At 43.4% G+C, this 17,871-nt stretch overlaps 1 protein-coding gene across 1 annotated transcript in view; it reads right to left on the bottom strand.

The window, feature by feature from the left end:
* CYB5R4 (cytochrome b5 reductase 4) overlaps nt 1-17,871 on the bottom strand; it is a 1,096,982-nt gene that overhangs the window by 526,973 nt on the left and 552,138 nt on the right. Inside the window, exon 8 of the mRNA XM_086926570.1 lies at nt 13,648-13,741. Within this exon, the coding sequence (XP_086782696.1) occupies nt 13,648-13,741 (94 nt within the window). The remainder of the gene's footprint in view (nt 1-13,647; nt 13,742-17,871) is intronic.

Raw genomic sequence — 17,871 nt, 5'->3', positions numbered from 1 at the left:
TCCTACTTGCCTGTCCAGACAAGACCAGGACAGTGTCTACTTATCCTGCTCTGCCTCTGTCAGCTTCCCCCTCTCTTTTTCTTTCTTTCTCTTCTTCCCTCTCTGTCAGGCTCCTCCTCAATTGATGAAAACCGGGATGTTACACTGTGAAATGGATCCAAAAAAGAAAGACACTTTTGCTGCAAATGTCATCTTTTTCTGACATTTGTCTATTCCAAAGTGCAGCCTCGGGATGGACAGAAATAAAAGGTTTAAAACATGAAAAATAAATAAATACCTAAATAAAGCAAGACAGAGTGGTCGTAAAGTGGCCTGATTGAATTTATTCACCCCCAAACATATTAGTGCCACTTTATAGAGTTTGCCAGTAAAGAGCTACTTTTGTTTTCTCTTCTTTCTAAGAACAGCATTTTTTCCCTTGGCGGGAAAGCGCACCATTTCTGTAGGTACTGCAATACCTCCTTGATGGGTGGATTGAAAAACAAAATGTGACGGGTGGATTGGAAAACAAAATGTGTTCACGAAAGTGGTCTTCTTAATCCATACTGCTTACGTTTTGTAAGGATATAAACAATGGACATTAAAACTGGTCCCTTCCGAGCCCAGTACTCATGTCCCAAACTTTTCAGGCAAAAGCACTCACTGATTTCTGAATAATGAGTGTAAAAGTGTTCAGGTAACCTTGTTGTTACAGCTTATATTTCACATGCTTTACTTAATCTTGTATTCCATATGAGTGTTTGCTTTTCCAGGATTTTGTTACTTTTTTTTTCAAGCAGCATATTACTCTTGTTGAGTAAATCATTTTGAATTGAATCACATCCAGGTGCTTATAGCGGGCCCAATTGGGTTGTAGCTGAAGGCAGTACAAGCTTCTCTCAGCAGGGCAGTATGGTGTTCAGCGGGGTAGCGTATGTGGCGCTATGGCCACAGCTCCCAAATTTGGAACCGGGAACCAGGTTCAGCCTTCATGAGCAGTAACAAGACCACTCTCCTGAGGTAGCACATTCCCAAGTTAGACCTTACAAGCCCTGGTGTCTTAGCAACAGGCAGGTGGACCTTAGCGGTGGCAAGTCTGGGTTAACCTTAAAGACCTGTCTCCACTATCCATACTGTAGATCACCTCCACTCTTGCGGGCAGGCCTACGAAGCAGCACACCCTATAGCGACAGTGACTCTATCTCTCAGGACAGAGGACTCATGAGGTCAGTCTGCCTCACCCATTGGTACATTGATGGGCCTTGTTCCAGCAGTACTAGATGCAAGTCACCAGGGATCGGCAATGCAGGATTTGCTCGCACACCAAACTAGGTTTACAAACTTCACAGTCTCTCTACTTCATGCAAAGGCACTTTTAACATGTGTTACCTGCTTTGGTGCCACTGGAATTATATAACATAATTTCTGATACTTTTTTATTTTGACATTTTTACACATACTAACAGTCTCTCCAAAGAATTTTCCTCATTAGTACCAATGTAACATACAAATGCAGCAGTGAGAAAGGTGACCAGTCAACCTTTGCAAAGGCCTATCCACTTTGCAGCAACACACGTCACCTATTTTGGTAGCTTTTGATCCGTTTGAGCTACAAACAATGTATTAGCTAAACCATCAGATTAAGCAGAAGATTATGTGTTATGAGGCAAATATGTCAGAACCATAATTATGTGGAAAACATTTGCAAACTAGGATATTTTTCATTCATGTTTGGACTGCTCTTGTGGGAAAAGGGAGTAGTAGTTCTAATGGCAGAAACTGCATGGACCGCAAATGGCTTGGGATTCCACTTTTAAGCATATTAGACACATTCTGTGATTGGAAACATATCCCACTTTGTGAATGTATTTTAATGTCAATAACTCATATTACACCTTAAAGAAACATGTGCATCCATATTTGACCTAAATAACGTAATAAGCTGTAACTGGTGAGTGAAATGCAAAACAAATATTACAAATTGGGATGTTTTGCTCTTTCTGACGGCACCTCCGACTCCGCCCACTGACCCAATCCTCTGGTTATTCCCTCCCTCTGATTCTGGGCCCACAGTTCCCCAACTTTTTTCTCCCACTTCGACTACTAATTGACGTCCATATTTTTTATGTACCAACCCTTACTTCACTTGTATACATTTGCTGACTCCCCTATAGTTGCACCTGCAAACCTGCCTAAATTGTTTGTATCCCTCTGTTCTCTTACCTTTTTTTACACCCACCTATTGCGTAAAATTTCTTGCTCAATACACTTGTTTTCAGTCTGTGGGCATGCAGTGCTTCACAATTAATTCAAACAGGTTAACACCTCCTGAGAGAGTTGAAGACACGCCATTCTTAAGAGATGGGAAGCCTCATGAGATGATTAACACCTCATTTTTAGGTCTCACCTACACAGCACATGCGCGCTGCATAGGAGGGGACCTTTTGCAATCGGTCAGCATTTTGCCTAAAAGCATGCACGGTTTGCATTGCTTTCTATTGCAACGTGTGCACGTTTGGTGTTTTCCTTGCGGGAGCGAGCATTTGCGCCATCTGTCTGTAATCATTTTGAAAACAGAGGGTGCCCCTGCTTGCTCCCGCAAGCAAAACCCTGTGTGTTTCTGGTCCCTGTCAACAGAAGTCTTGTCTTTTTTTGCAGCGTTTAACAATTGGAGTTTAACAATGGCAGACGCGCTACTTTTTTGTGTTGTATGTGGCTTGCCCAACTTGATTTTGGCAACATTGTATGTTTTTTCCCCAACAAGGGACGCATGCTTTATTTATTTTTTTTAGCAATGGCCGCAGAGCGTTTATTTTCATAATGCACAGGTCGCCCCTCTTGCACCTTTGCAGAAGCTTTTTGATTTAAAAAAAACATGTTTTTTCCCCAGTGCGGCATGCTTTAATAGAGGCTGCCTGCTAATGTGTTGTAATCGGAGTAAGTAGGCAATATTGGCAGCATGCTTTTCCTTTTAAAATGTGCACCTCACAAGACTTGCACCTCTGCTAAAACTCGATTATTAGTAAAAAATGCTTTTTTTTCTTTCCTTACAGAGCAGCATTCTTTAACAACATCAACGCACTTTTATTTTCTTCTGAGTGAGGGGGGGGGGGGATGTACCGGTCCATCACCACAGCTTAAGGAGTCTTCACAACATGCCTGTTCTGCTCTACGGCAGCTGAGATTGACTCCAAACACCTCCAGCACCCCGCAGCTGCTGGGCATGCCATGGCCATGCAGAAGACTGAACCCACCCTCTGGTTCAAACATTCGGGGTGCCAAACACTTTGTGTTTTCAAGGCCAACGCATTTCAAACCAAAAGACAGGTAAAACAAATTTAATTTACAACACAAATCGATATAACTCTTGCAAATACGAGACCTAATGTTTAAACCTGTTGCTTAAGAAGTGAGAAACAAACTGGTTGGCGTCTTCTATTTCTGAAAAGTCTTGTGATCTCCATTGACATGCCTTGTTCTCTTCTTTCATATTGCTGCATAGAGCCACCATCTTGAGGGGGTCAGCTTTCTAGTTGCTCAGCCAATTGTCTCCTCACTCCGCTCTTCCATATAGGAGAATCTATGATGCAGAGTGGATAGTAAGGACTGCTGGCCTATTGACATCTACGTGTCGGACTTGGCCAGGATCATCAAAACACATGGGATGAGGATAACGTCATATGCTGACGACACCCAATTGGTGTTAGCAGTGCACAATGACGGTGAAATAGTGGCGGCAAGATTCCAGGAGGGAATGCTAGCCATCAGCTCCTGGATGATGAGCAATTGCTTAAAACTGAACTCCAATAAGACGGAGGTAAGGACCTTCGGATCCCTCATCCCAGGCTGGTCCCCCACCTGGTGGCCTAACGAGCTAGGTCCCCCTCCAGAACCAGTCACTTAAGTCAGAAACCTGGGGATCCTGTTTGATGATAAACTCTTGTTTATTCACCACGCCAATGCAGTTGTCTCTTCCTTCTTTTACACCCTAAAAAAAATAAAGAAACTACTCCCTTTCCTCCCACCCTCCGCAGGCAAAACCCTGATGTCCACATTAAGCCATCCCCAAGTTCCAATCCATCTCACCCACATCCGCCAACTTCACTGGTTGCCCATCAGAAGCCGGACCAAATTTAAGGCACTATGCATCACATACAAGGCAATCAATAATACGGGACCACAATTCCTAAAACAATCACTAAGTCAATACACCCCCAACAGACCACTACGCTCCTCCTCAGCACACCAACTTCCGGTCCTACGCACCAAGAAAGCCTCCTGGGGAGACCCGCGTTTCCTAGTTGCCACGGCTAGACTCTGGAACACCCTTTCAGTACCCATTAAAACTTGCCCCACACTTATCATATTCAGGAAACAATTAAAGACCTGGCTTTTCAGCCAGTAGTCTCCACTCTCAGCGTTTATCCTCTGAATTACTCCTGAAGCGCCGAGACACCCTAGGGTATTTGCACACTATATAAGTTGCCTAAACATAAGCATATGGCCATGTCTGAACTGGGGTGGCTTGGTGAGCAAAATGACAATGGATTAAACCCAGATCTGTGGCTGGGGGTTAATGTTTTGCCATTGTGCAACATTCTGTCCATCATCTTGTTTGTTTTGCTGTTCACCCTATGTGGGAAGGGTATGCCCAGACGTGGGTCCCTTGCTCACTACGCCACTGGAGTCAAGCTATCCTGGCTCAAGACGGCTGATAGCCAGAAACCGGTCCTAGGATGCTTGATTACGGTCCAGGGAAGACATGGCTTGGCAGTTCGGGCTGGACTGTTCCCATGAGGCACAGGGTCAAGACTGATTTGCTTATGGCCTTATCTGAACTGGGGTGGCGTGGTAAGCAAAATAACGATGGACTAAACCCAGATCTGTGACTGGGGTTGAATGTTTTGCAAATGTGCAACATTCCGTCCATCATCTTGTGTGTTTTGCTGTTTGCCCTATGTGGGAAGGGTATGCCCAGACGTGGGTCCCGTGCTCATTACGCCACTGCAATCAAGCTATCCTGGCTGATGATGGTTGATAGCCAGAAACCGGTCCTAGGATGCTTGATTCCGCTACAGGGAAGACATGGCTTGGCAGTACGGGCTGGACTGTTCCCATGAGGCATAAGGTCAAGACTTATTTGCATATGGCCATGTCTGAATTGGGTGGTATGGTAAGCAAAATAACGATGGACTAAACCCAGAATTGTGACTGTGGGTGAATGTTTTGTCAATATGCAACATTCCGTGCATCATCTTGTGTGTTTTAATGTACTAGATTTGTCCCCATGTTTATACACCCGCTGCACTGAGGCTCTCCATGATTGCAGAGTTCCTTCTATTGCTAGTTTGTCATAGAGAAGTCACATGTACTCTTTCTTCAATTCCTATCCCAACCCTTACTCACCTTTTCCTTATCTTCATCCCTTAACCGAGCCATAACCGTACCCCATATCTTTACTAATATTTTAATAGACAGAAATATATATATATATATATATATATATATATATATATATATATATATATATATATATATATATATATATATTTATATATATATATATAACTAAACAATGCTTTCTCATTTTCTTACATTAATATGACTTTTTTGTAAAAATACTCTATAAGCGGGCTACTTTTTCCTTATTTTTCTTTTTTTTATTGTTGTTTGTTGAGAGTTTATAGGTATAAGAAAACAGTGCATACGTGCCTTAATTAGAGTTACCCTTAAATTTTTAGAACAACAACTTTTTAACTTGGCTTTTCTTATTGTAAACTGAACAAATTCAGTACTATTTATATATGCCTGACTCAGTGCTTAATTTGTGCCAGTGGTTTCAGGTGCTCAGCACTGGCACGTAATTGTTAACACTGGCGCTTGTGACAGTCTACCACAAGGTGGCGCTGTCTGGGTAATTTGTAGATGAGCACAATAACAGTTAATTATTACTTCAATATATATCAAAATGACTATTATCTGCTGCCCAAGCCCTTCGTATAGCTTTGGGGGCCTGGAATGGGAAGGTTAGTAGTTGTGTTGTTACTATCATTAGCAGCATGGCAGGGACAATGTGTGGTGCAAGCTGCAGTGGTCTCCTGACAGGAGCCCTGGCACTTATTTGTTTACAAATTAAGCACTGGCCTTACTTCTAATCATTCCCATTACATCTTATCAGGGCTAGTCTCCGGATTTTCTTCAAATAAATTAAAATGCCCTTCAGGCTTCAGTTCTGGGGTGCCCTCTTTTATATATACAATTATTTTTTTCATTAATGTTGATCCTTTCTTTAGATGTTCTTTGCACTTCAGTAATACGAACTCTCAGACCATGTTCTCGTTTTTAGCCTTTGATAAAAAGCCTTTCATAGGTACTAAACGTGAAACTATGTGGATGGACACTGATTTTCTTCACTTAAGTCATTATTTTTCATTCTTCCCATGTCTTCATCCTTTGAGGAAGTGTTCTATTTTGTCTCTATCTTCTCTTTCTTCACACTCATCAGCATCTGAAATAGTACAGCCTAAATCCACCTGCAATGTTGTACTTTGCTTAGATCTTGCTCCATCTTTCACATTGTTTCTTATTTTGCTTTATCGCCACTTATTTTCAGCTTTATTGCCACTACATGGTTTATAAATGTATTGCTTAGTAAGTAAGTTGGATTTTGATATAATGTGTATTATTGCTCCTGGCTTCTTTCCTCCTCAAACTATTTTCTTTACTCAGTTTGTACGGTTTTTACATATTCCTCCTGCTTATTTTTCACTTCGCAACTCTTCTTCTTGAGGTCACTACTTCCTCTTCCTTTGCTGTTTGAGGTCCTCCCAACAATTCTTAATTTAAGACCTCCTATTTCAACAATAGTCTAGTGAAATAATCTCTAATTCACATTTTAGCGCGGGTTTCAATGTTTCAGTTTGGTTAAAATGTCACAGAAACACATTATATTTTTTTTTTAAACTTTCCTTTTGAAATTACACATGAACTGCCATTTGTCAACACTACAATTTAATTGCATTTGGGATCACAGTGAACAATAACTAAGGAAGATTTCAAGATTTTGATATTATACCAATTATGTGTATTTAGAGTGTACTTTTGGTTTGCTTTTAGACGTTGCTTTGTTCTGGGAAACAAGACTTGTGAAATAAATATAAAAGGACACCTTGACCATTCTAGTTTGCTTCTCTGACAGGGAAAGAAAGTTCATTTTACAGGTAAACATTTTTTTTGCTAATTGAGCAGTTGCAAGTGAAAAACAGGATTTCAAATAGCACCTAGTAACGCATGATCTTGCAGTTCAGGATCTGCAGACTAAAGCAAAAAGAAGTAATTAGACAGATGTTTAAGTGCCTGTTTCGTCAGACACGGTCGCTCCCTTCTGTCCCTGCTCGACCCTGCACCATACTGCCTGGTATCGTTAGCGCTGCACTGCTGCCCTGTATCGGCGCTTGTCTTGCCTACAGAATTATTTATTTATTTGTTAGTCATCTCCTCGCGCTCATTTGATTGCCGACTTTACCTGCATTATTTTACTTTAATTGGAGTGCCTGTATTGCGCTGCTGAGTGGACATTGCCACATCATTTATTTGCATACTGCTGCGTTTGCCATCCCCGTGGATTATCATTTTCACCTTCCCCCCACCCCCAACCCGGTCTGCTCTCCCGTTCTCGGCGCCATTTACACAGTTGTTGTTGTTTTGCCTGGAGCCCGCCCCCTCAACCACGCACCCGCCTCCCAGCTGATCCTCCCTCCCACTACGAGGCAAGGCTTCCCCCTGAGCACAGAAGAGCTGTGACCGTCCTGGCTTCGTCAGACACGGTCGCTCCCTTCTGTCCCTGCTCGACCCTGCACCATACTGCCTGGTATCGTTAGCGCTGCACTGCTGCCCTGTATCGGCGCTTGTCTTGCCTACAGAATTATTTATTTATTTGTTAGTCATCTCCTCACGCTCATTTGATTGCCGACTTTACCTGCATTATTTTACTTTAATTGGAGTGCCTGTATTGCGCTGCTGAGTGGACATTGCCACATCATTTATTTGCATACTGCTGCGTTTGCCATCCCCGTGGATTATCATTTTCACCTTCCCCCCACCCCCAACCCGGTCTGCTCTCCCGTTCTCGGCGCCATTTACACAGTTGTTGTTGTTTTGCCTGGAGCCCGCCCCCTCAACCACGCACCCGCCTCCCAGCTGATCCTCCCTCGCCCCTCCCCTTCCACTCTCCATATATGTCAGGAGCATCGTCGCGCAGCGTTCACGCGCAGCGACCGCGCCCCAGTCGCGCCAAAGGTGCGCCAAAGGTAAGCCCGTCTTCGCCCGTCCGCGCCTGGACCGCGCCCAGCGCCAGACCCCCTGGCCCTCGCATTGCCCAGCCCTCCCGCATTACCTACGATGCCACCACCCTCCTAGCCCTTAACCCCGGCCGCTCCCCCAACTGCGCCCAAGCCGCTCCTGGACACACCCATGGACCTTTCTCATGCAACTCCTGCAAATTCAGCGGCACCTACAACAACTCCGCCACGATCACACCACAGACTCCCGACCCCAACCACCTACAATGCATCTTGCTCAACACCCGTTCGGTCCACAGGCACGCCATTGACCTATGGAATCTACTAGACACCATCTCTCCGGACGTCGCCTTCCTAACAGAAACATGGATGAACGCCTCTTCCGCCCCAGACATCACCATTGCCATCCCAGAAAATTATAAGATCATACGCAAGGACCGTACCGGCCACACAGGAGGAGGAATCGCTATCGTCCATAAGAAATCCATCCACATCTCAACCAGCTCTGACGTCAATCTCGCCAACTCTGAACACCTTCACTTCCAGATCCACACCGACCCCAAGACCACACTCAGAGGCACCCTCCTTTACAGACCTCCAGGACCCCGCGCACAATTTAGTGAGGACATCACGGACTTCATCACTCCACACGCGCTCCCCTCCAAAGATTACATCCTTCTGGGAGACCTCAACTTTCACCTTGAAAAGAACAACGACCATAACTCCACCACCCTTTTGGACAACCTCGCCAACCTCGGACTTAAACAACTGGTCACTTCCCCCACCCACATCGCAGGTCACACACTCGACCCTATCTTCACCTCCAGCAATCATGTCTCCTTCAGCCACACTACGGCTCTCCTCTGGACTGACCACAGCTGCGTCCACTTTACCTACAACAAGCCCAAACCCAACAACCACCCCCAACCAACTCTGCAAAGAAACTGGAACAAAATCACCATCGACCAGATCTCCTCATCGCTTCTTCTAAACGCCCCTACCCACTCCTCAAACCCCGACCAAGCCGCCACCAACCTCACCCTATGGTTATCCAACAGCGCCGACATCCTAGCACCACTGAAAAAACGACAAATCAAACTTGGCAGCAAGAAAGCCTCCTGGTTCAACGATGATCTTAAGAAACTCTGCCGCTCCCTTGAGAAGGCCTGGAAAAAAGACCCAACCACCAGCACCAAGGAAGCCTTCAAAAACGCCACTCGCACACACCACCAACTGATCCGAAAAGCCAAGAAAACCGCCTTCAAGGACCGACTAGATAGCAACGCCCACAACAGCAAGGAACTTTTCAACATCGTCAAGGAATTCACCAATCCCTCGGCCAACTCCAACGACATCACCCCCTCTCAAGCCCTCTGCGACTCCCTAGCCTCATTCTTACACAACAAAATTGCAGACATCCACAACAGCTTCGACAACCAACCCGGAGACCAACCCACCCAACCATCTGCTGGACCTTCACCACCCTCGAACATCCTTAATGACTGGAACCCAATCTCCACTGAGGACACTATCCGCCTGATGAACTCCATCCACTCAGGATCCCCCACAGACCCATGCCCTCACCACATCTTCAACAAAGCAGACTCCATCATAGCACCGCACCTCCGAGACGTCATCAACTGCTCCCTCAACTCCGCCACCTTCCCGGAGAGCTGGAAACACGCTGAACTCAGCGCCCTTCTGAAAAAACCCACAACGGACCCCACCGAACTCAAAAACTACCGTCCCATTTCGCTCCTTCCATTCCCGGCCAAAGTCATCGAGAAAGCTGTCAACAACCAGCTCGCCGCCTTCCTCGAAGCCAACAACTCCCTTGACTCCTCACAGTCCGGCTTCCGAGCCAAACACAGCACCGAAACCGCCCTCATCGCAGCAACAGACGACATTCGAACTCTACTGGACAATGGAGACACAGTCGCCCTCATCCTCTTCGACCTCTCCGCAGCCTTCGACACAGTCTGCCATAGCACCCTTCTACAGCGCCTCAGAAACATTGGAATCCAAGGAAAAGCACTAGAATGGATCACCTTGTTCCTCACCGGAAGAACCCAGAGAGTCCGCCTTCCACCATTCAAGTCAAAGGCCACTGAAGTCATCTGCGGCGTGCCACAAGGATCTTCACTCAGCCCCACCCTTTTCAACATTTACATGAGCCCCCTCGCGACCATCGCACGCCAACACAACCTCAACATCATCTCCTACGCGGATGACACTCAACTGATCCTATCACTCACCAATGACCCTAGCACCGCCAAAACTAACCTACACGAAGGAATGAAAGAAGTAGCCGAATGGATGAAACATAGCCGTCTGAAACTGAACTCAAATAAAACAGAAGTCCTTATCTTAGGTACCTCCCCCTCTGCATGGGACGATTCTTGGTGGCCAGAAGCCCTTGGAAAAGCACCCATCCCGACAGACCACGCACGGAACCTGGGTGTCATCCTGGATTCCTCACTTTCGATGAACAAACAAGTCAACGCCGTCTCTTCATCCTGCTTCAACATTCTTCGCATGCTCAAAAAAACATTTTGTTGGATCCCCACCGAAACTAGGAAAACGGTCACCCACGCCCTGGTCACGAGCCGACTGGACTATGGAAACACCCTCTACGCCGGTACTACCGCTAAACTCCAGAAAAAACTACAACGAATCCAAAACGCTTCAGCCAGGCTCATATTAGACATCCCGCGTAAAGAACATATCTCTGGTCACCTGAAAAACCTCCACTGGCTTACCGTCAATAAGAGGATCACTTTCCGGCTCCTAACCCACGCACACAAAGCACTCTACGAAATCGGACCAGAATGCCTCAACACACGACTGTCCTTCTACTCCCCCTCCCGCTAGCTATGATCATCCAACCAAGCCCTTGCCACTGTACCTCGCATCAACAAAACCACCATGGGAGGTAGATCCTTCTCCTACCTGGCAGCTAAAACCTGGAACTCCCTTCCCACTTACCTTCGCCTTACTCAGAATCACCTAGCATTCAGAAAGCAACTTAAAACGTGGATATTTGACAAGTAATTCCCCACCCCTCCTCAAGCGCCTTGAGACCCTCTGGGTATGTAGTGATCTTTATAAATTCTTTGACTTGACTTGACTATGCATGTAGGATTCTGGGATGGCATGCTACTTGATATAGATGCCATGTTGATTGTTATTTACATATGTGGTAACTCGTGAAAAGATGTTTATAAACATAGGGCCTAACTTATATGTTGGCAGAGAAGGAACAGAGAAAAATAATTGTTTGGTGCAAGGATTGGTTATGTTGATGGAGCCCTGCATCTAATAGCGAAATGCATTGACAGGAACAGCCATGAAGGCGATTCCTGACAATGCTTTATAAATGACAGTTTGAGAGTCATTTATAGTCTGGCGGGCGGTCCCTCCACAAGGCTGATGGAGTAACTTACTTAGTCGCTCTGGAGAAGCAACATGCCATTCACCAAGAAAACAAGCATTTGCAATGCAATCAGTCTCGCCTTTGGGACCTTATATGTATTTAACTATGCAGCACATTAGCCTGGGTGTTGAAACATCTACTGTTCTCTAACATGGTGGAAATATAAGCACCAAACTGCGTGGCAAGCCATGTATGAGAACACATGGAGAGAAAAATTGCCTTTCAGCAGGAAATTGTATAGTACAGAGCTCTGTTTTTAATACAAAATCAGGGCCTTCATTAGTCATATCACTGAAAATACAAGAATTGAAAAAAATATTTTTGTCTAAGGGTGCTCATGGAAGATAATTTCTATGGACTGGAATCAAGAGAATGCTAAAGTGATTCTGATATTTTACTGACCTCTGCTGGTCGTTTTCTATCCAAACAGTTAAATAGAGGCAGTTGCCAGAAAAAAAAATGACCATAAGCAGAAAGCAGTTTTGGTATTTTACTGACCTCAGCTAGTCGTTTTCTCTCAAGACAGTTAAATAGGGACAGTTGAACAGAAAAAAGCCCCTACGTGGAAGCAGACAAGTACTAGGGCCGATCTCCAGAGCCCACAAAGTACATAAACATATAAGTATGTACTAAAGTATATACAAGAGGTCTCGAATGCTTGACCTAATAATCAGCCCCTTAGTCAAATATTTTCTCTTTACAAATTTCAGATATGCACTGATACCCACTATTAATCACGTTTTCTAAATATGATGGAATGGAGTTAGAATAGTAAATTAACCTATTCCAACAACAGTTGGTTAAGGGGTTGAATAGTAAATTAAACTAGTCCCACAATAGTTGGAAAATGAGTTAGAACTGTAAATTAACTTGAACCTAAAATAGCGGGACCTGGGATCCTGAATGTAGGACTATAAAACCGATTACATTATATTTAAGGCGATATTTACATATAGTAGCTTGTTAGCAGTAGATGTTTATGAGTCTATGCTATTCTGGTACATGTTTGCTTCAGTCTGCGATGTCAAATAAAACGCTATACAATTATTCAACACTTTCTCGAACTTTCTACATACGCTGACAGAACTTTGCAGAATACACGTTAAATGGTAGAATGATACATGAAAGGGCCTACAAGACAAACATTTAAAATACAAGCAATGTTATTTAAAAAACATAAGCAGACCACATTCAAATATGTTTTTTTGCTGAAACTGCATATTCATGAAAATTAATCATGAACTCTTAAGCATCACTCATATAATCTGAACGTTCAAATCTAAACACTAAACAACTGAATCACAAAATAAAGGGACTTGATAACATTGCGCAGACTGCAATTCAAGGCCCACTGGTGCCGTAGTGTGGATGGGCGAGTTAGATAAAACAATGGTCTGGGAGGTGTAAAGTTTGTGAACCCTATTGCGGACATCCCCTAACAATCCCTATCCTTATTTTAATTACGCATTTATCTTATGACACAAATAAAAAAACGAAAATTGTCGAAGATATTTAGCACCTTAATAACCAACTACACTGACATAACACGACAGAAAGGAAGCAGTTTTAGGACATATGCAAATGTTAAAAAAATGCAAAAATAGAGGAAAATGTAAGATAATGCTGAGAAAGAAAAGGAGTCCATGGTATCTAACCTGGGGATGTCTGTCCGTGCAGTGAATAATCCAGCGAACCAGCAGGAAGAAGTAAAGTCAGCAGGAACAATAATTTCCAATCGGGTCTTCACTACTGAATGGATAGTCATCCTGATCAACCACCACTTATAATAGCATAACTACTGACATTTTATAAATTGGTAGCTTTTCTGACACTTCAAACTGACCTTTTTAGTTAGTAGGCATAGATTAATAGGATTTTGCAAAATTGATACACAATACTAATGTGGTGCTTTTACACCTTTCCAAGAGCACTTACCAAGATGTAAAAGGTACGAATAACTTCCTATTAATATATCAGCTCTCAGGATACTGCTCTCAAGGTCAACGGTCACAAACTCTGAATCAAGATCCTAAAAGTGAAACAAGTAAAAAAGTATGTGTTAGTTGTTAACAAATGTTGCACAATTTCAGCGGAGTTTGCAGCTCCAGACATTGTCAAGGCAATTTATGATTTTAGGTGCGATTGGGACTGCATCTTAATTGAAGCTCTCCCATACAATCGAGTTACTTAACGTTACTCCTAAACCACACTAAACTCTTTAAATGTAGATTTTAATCTGGATGTAGGTGCAGCGCAGAAGTAACATTTAAAGACAGATAAAGACCGCCACACGTTCAACATGCACATAGTCCTGGTAAATCTAATTGCACACCCACAAAGTCTCCAGTGACCCCATGCTTTTTCCATGCTATTGTTTACTAGTAGTTTGGTCTACCCATAGTTATCAGCTGTTTTTGTGTTAACATTTACAGCAGCGGCGGCTCCTCCACTAAGGCGGAGGAGCGTGGCCCACTGCTCTACAGAAAGTTTAAAAAAGGAAAAATAAAGTAATAATAACTCTATGTTATTATCATTTTATTTTTCCGTTCCTGCTTACGTGTGGGGTGCAGCTATGCTGGCCTGAGCAGTGGCAAAGGGGAGGAGTGGTAGGAATACTCGAAGTGCGCATGACGGTTTGGCAGGCCGTTTTGGGCCTGCCAAACTGTCTTGCATACTTTCCATATTCTCCACCGGCTGTATTGCACAGCCTGGGTGGAGAACATGCACAGCCTCTCAGTCCCTTCCAAGTCCATAACCACAGCTCTTAGACCAATCACAACGCTGTCATAGGGCAGCGTTGTGATTGGCTAGGGGAGTCTGGGAACCTGTGTTCATCCTGCTTCCTACTCCTGGAGTCGACTGAGGAGCCGGAGAGGACCGAGAGGTGGTGCCAGCCTGCAATTAAATGTTTTTTTTCTTTTCATTTACCCTCTCACCTACCCTGCTCCTCCACCCCCGTTAAGTTGGAGCCGCCATTGAATATTTATCATACCTGCTAATGCAGGGGCAGAGTCAACAATCATGAGTACCACACACATCAATTAGTACAACTCACCACAGTATTAATCAAAGCATGCTAACTCTACACATAAGAAAGCAGTTAAAAAACAAATCCATTTTATCACAAGGTCAGTGAAAGTATTTGCCACCTCGCCCTTCACTTTACTTTGAGGAACGATTACTTAAACCCTTAACTGCTCTCCCTTTTCCCTCCTAGCGTTTTGGCCCTTTTTGTGCTGTTTGGGGTAGTTTGCGCTTAGGGCTGCATAACTTTTTTTCCACATAAGTTATCCACGACAAAGTTGCCTATTTTTCCCAATATCTTGTGGATTCTAAAGGTACCCATAGTTTGTTAATTTCACTGGGTAAAAATAGGAAAAAGTGCTCCGGATAAAAGTGTCTGTTTATTTTTCTAAAAATGGCATCAACAAATGGTTTGCTGTGCAAAAGTTGCAATCTACCTGGCTTTCAAGAACATGCAGAGCTGATTAAAAAACTATTTTTTGTACCACAGTTTTGGCTTTTCTTTTTTACAGCGGTAGACAATTTTTCCTTTTTTTGTGCACATAGCCTACTCACAGTGTGTGGCTGAAACCAGTATGAAACCCATGGGTGATCCAGGAAATCTATAGATTTCTAAAAAGTTGACAACATTCTGAATTCAGCAAGTTCAAAGGAAACCCTTGCCAGGGAACTCCCATTGATATCATGTTAGAAAGTTACCCTTTTAGGCTTCTTTCCCCCCATCTTTTACTTCTGACTGACACTGGAGGTAGCTAACTCAGATTTTTTTTCCCTGGGCTCTGCTAGTCAGGTCCATGACCAGTGTTATGTTAAAGACACAAACACACACATTGAGATGCACTTATACTTGGTATAACCTACCCTATATGTCCTAAAAGATAATAGCATTTAAAGGGTAGAGTGCACACCTTTTATATTCACTTTCTCTGTTTATTCAATTGAAACTGTATGTTGCGTGCATCCCGGTAACGTGGTCAACCCTATAACCACGTAGGGCAATAGTGGTGTTCAAAAGGGAGCGTATTTTAGCTCCCACCGGAAGCACAGCTTGTTTACGTACTTTGTACAAAAGATGCCACAATTCAATCCGTTTTTGTATGTTTATTTGGTTATTCCAGTTTTCATTTTCCATTTTTCATTTTTGAATCTTTTGCTCCGTCACATGAAAAAAACCAATATGTAATTTATTCTGATGCAGTAGATATGCCCATCCGGGCCTTTTTCTAAGGCAGAAAACATACATAACATCCTCTGCAGTGATTATTTCCCAATGCATTTCGGGCACATTTCGTCCCCCTTCTTCAGGGGTTCACTATAAATAACGAAATTTTTAGTGTATTTATGAAACATTCATTACATACCACTACATATTACTCATTGTATACAACTGTCTTAAAATTCAATGTACTAATCGGCGTATTCCCTCTAGTAACTCAACACTGAGCTGTTTCAGAATGTGCTTCCCCTTTTTTTTCCAATCTTAATCGCGAGTTCTGTTGAAAAGCACGGTCTAATCTCACCTACTACCTCCGCATATAAACCTTTCTATAACCTTCACAACCAAACTCATAACATCCCTCTCGTACCTGTGGTGCGGTGTATAAACTCGATTCACCTCGCAAAAATTGGCAGATTGCTCACTCTCACCTGCGTTCCTTTTAAACTCTTAACGTCATTGCCTACGTAGCCACACCCCTTCATCTGCCTCTTACCACTTTCCTACAAAACCCATAATCCCTCTGCATGGCACCCGTGCTCTTGTGACAAAACACCTTGGTGCGAACTCGATCTCCCACTTTCATTAAACCAATCCTCTCCACTCTAACAGTGAATCAACCTGCCCTTCCTTACGATGTTATTAACTACGCCGGTTGAATAGATAACACATTAAACATCCATCAAGACAATTTACAATTATGTTGAATCCGGGTTCAAGATTAGACATCTTTTCACCGAGTAACTTATACGGTATGTCGTCATTGTTCTCATGTCTGTAGATTTCAATCGTCTGTTGTATCCATTCTCATGCGAGCAGTTCAAACTTGCTCCTCCTTACGCGGAGGATGAGTTTTAGTGGTGTTCAAAAGGGAGCGTATCAGAATAAATTACATATTGTTTTTTTTTCATGTGACGGAGGAAAAGATTCATAAATGAAAAATGGAAAATGAAAACTGGAATAATTGAATAAACATACGAAACGGACTGAATTGTGGCATCTTTTGTACAAAGTACGTAAACAAGCTGTGCTTCCGGTTGGAGCTAAAATACGCTCCCTTTTAAACACCACTATTGCCCTACGTGGTTATAGGGTTGACCACGTTACCGGGATGCACGCAACATACAGTTTCAATTGAATAAACTGAGAAAATGAATATAAAAGGTGTGCACTCTACCCTTTAAATTTTTGACTTCTTCAACCCAAATGGAGTAGCATCCACGGAGAATAAGGATCAAATCAAAGCAAAGAAGGGTGATGGTCACAAGAAAAACCCATCCTACGCGTAAGGAGGAGCAAGTTCAAACTGTTCGCATGAGAAGATACGACAGACGATTGAAATCTACAGACATGAGAATAATGACATACCGTATAAGTTACTCGGTGAAGATATGTCTAATCTTGAACCCGGATTCAACATAATTGTAAATTGTCTTGATGGATGTTTAATGTGTTATCAATTCAACGGGCGTAGTTATTAACATAGTAAGGGAGGGCGAGGTGATTCACCATTATAGTGGAGGGGATTGGTTTCATGAAAGTGGGAGATCGAGTTCGCACCAAGGTGTTTTGTCACAAGAGCATGGGTGCCATGCAGAGGGATTATGGGTTTTGTAGGAAAGTGGTAAGAGGCAGGTGAAGGGGTGTGGCTACGTAGGCAATGACGTGAAGAGTTTAAAAGGAACGCAGGTGAGAGTGAGCAATCTGCCGATTTTTGCGAGGTGAATCGAGTTTATGCACTGCACCACAGGTACGAGAGAGAGGTTATGAGTTTGGTTGTGAAGGTTATGGAAAGGTTTATATGCGGAGGTAGTAGGTGAGATTAGACCGTGCTTTTCAACAGAACTTGTGATTAAGATTGGAAAAAGAAAGGGGGAAGCACATTCTGAAACAGCTCAGTGTTGTGAGTTACTAGAGGG

Source organism: Lissotriton vulgaris, chromosome 6 (genome assembly GCF_964263255.1).
Source record: "Lissotriton vulgaris chromosome 6, aLisVul1.2, whole genome shotgun sequence".
In the NCBI taxonomy this organism is placed as follows: domain Eukaryota; kingdom Metazoa; phylum Chordata; class Amphibia; order Caudata; family Salamandridae; genus Lissotriton; species Lissotriton vulgaris.
This window is presented reverse-complemented; position numbering and strand designations above follow the sequence as displayed.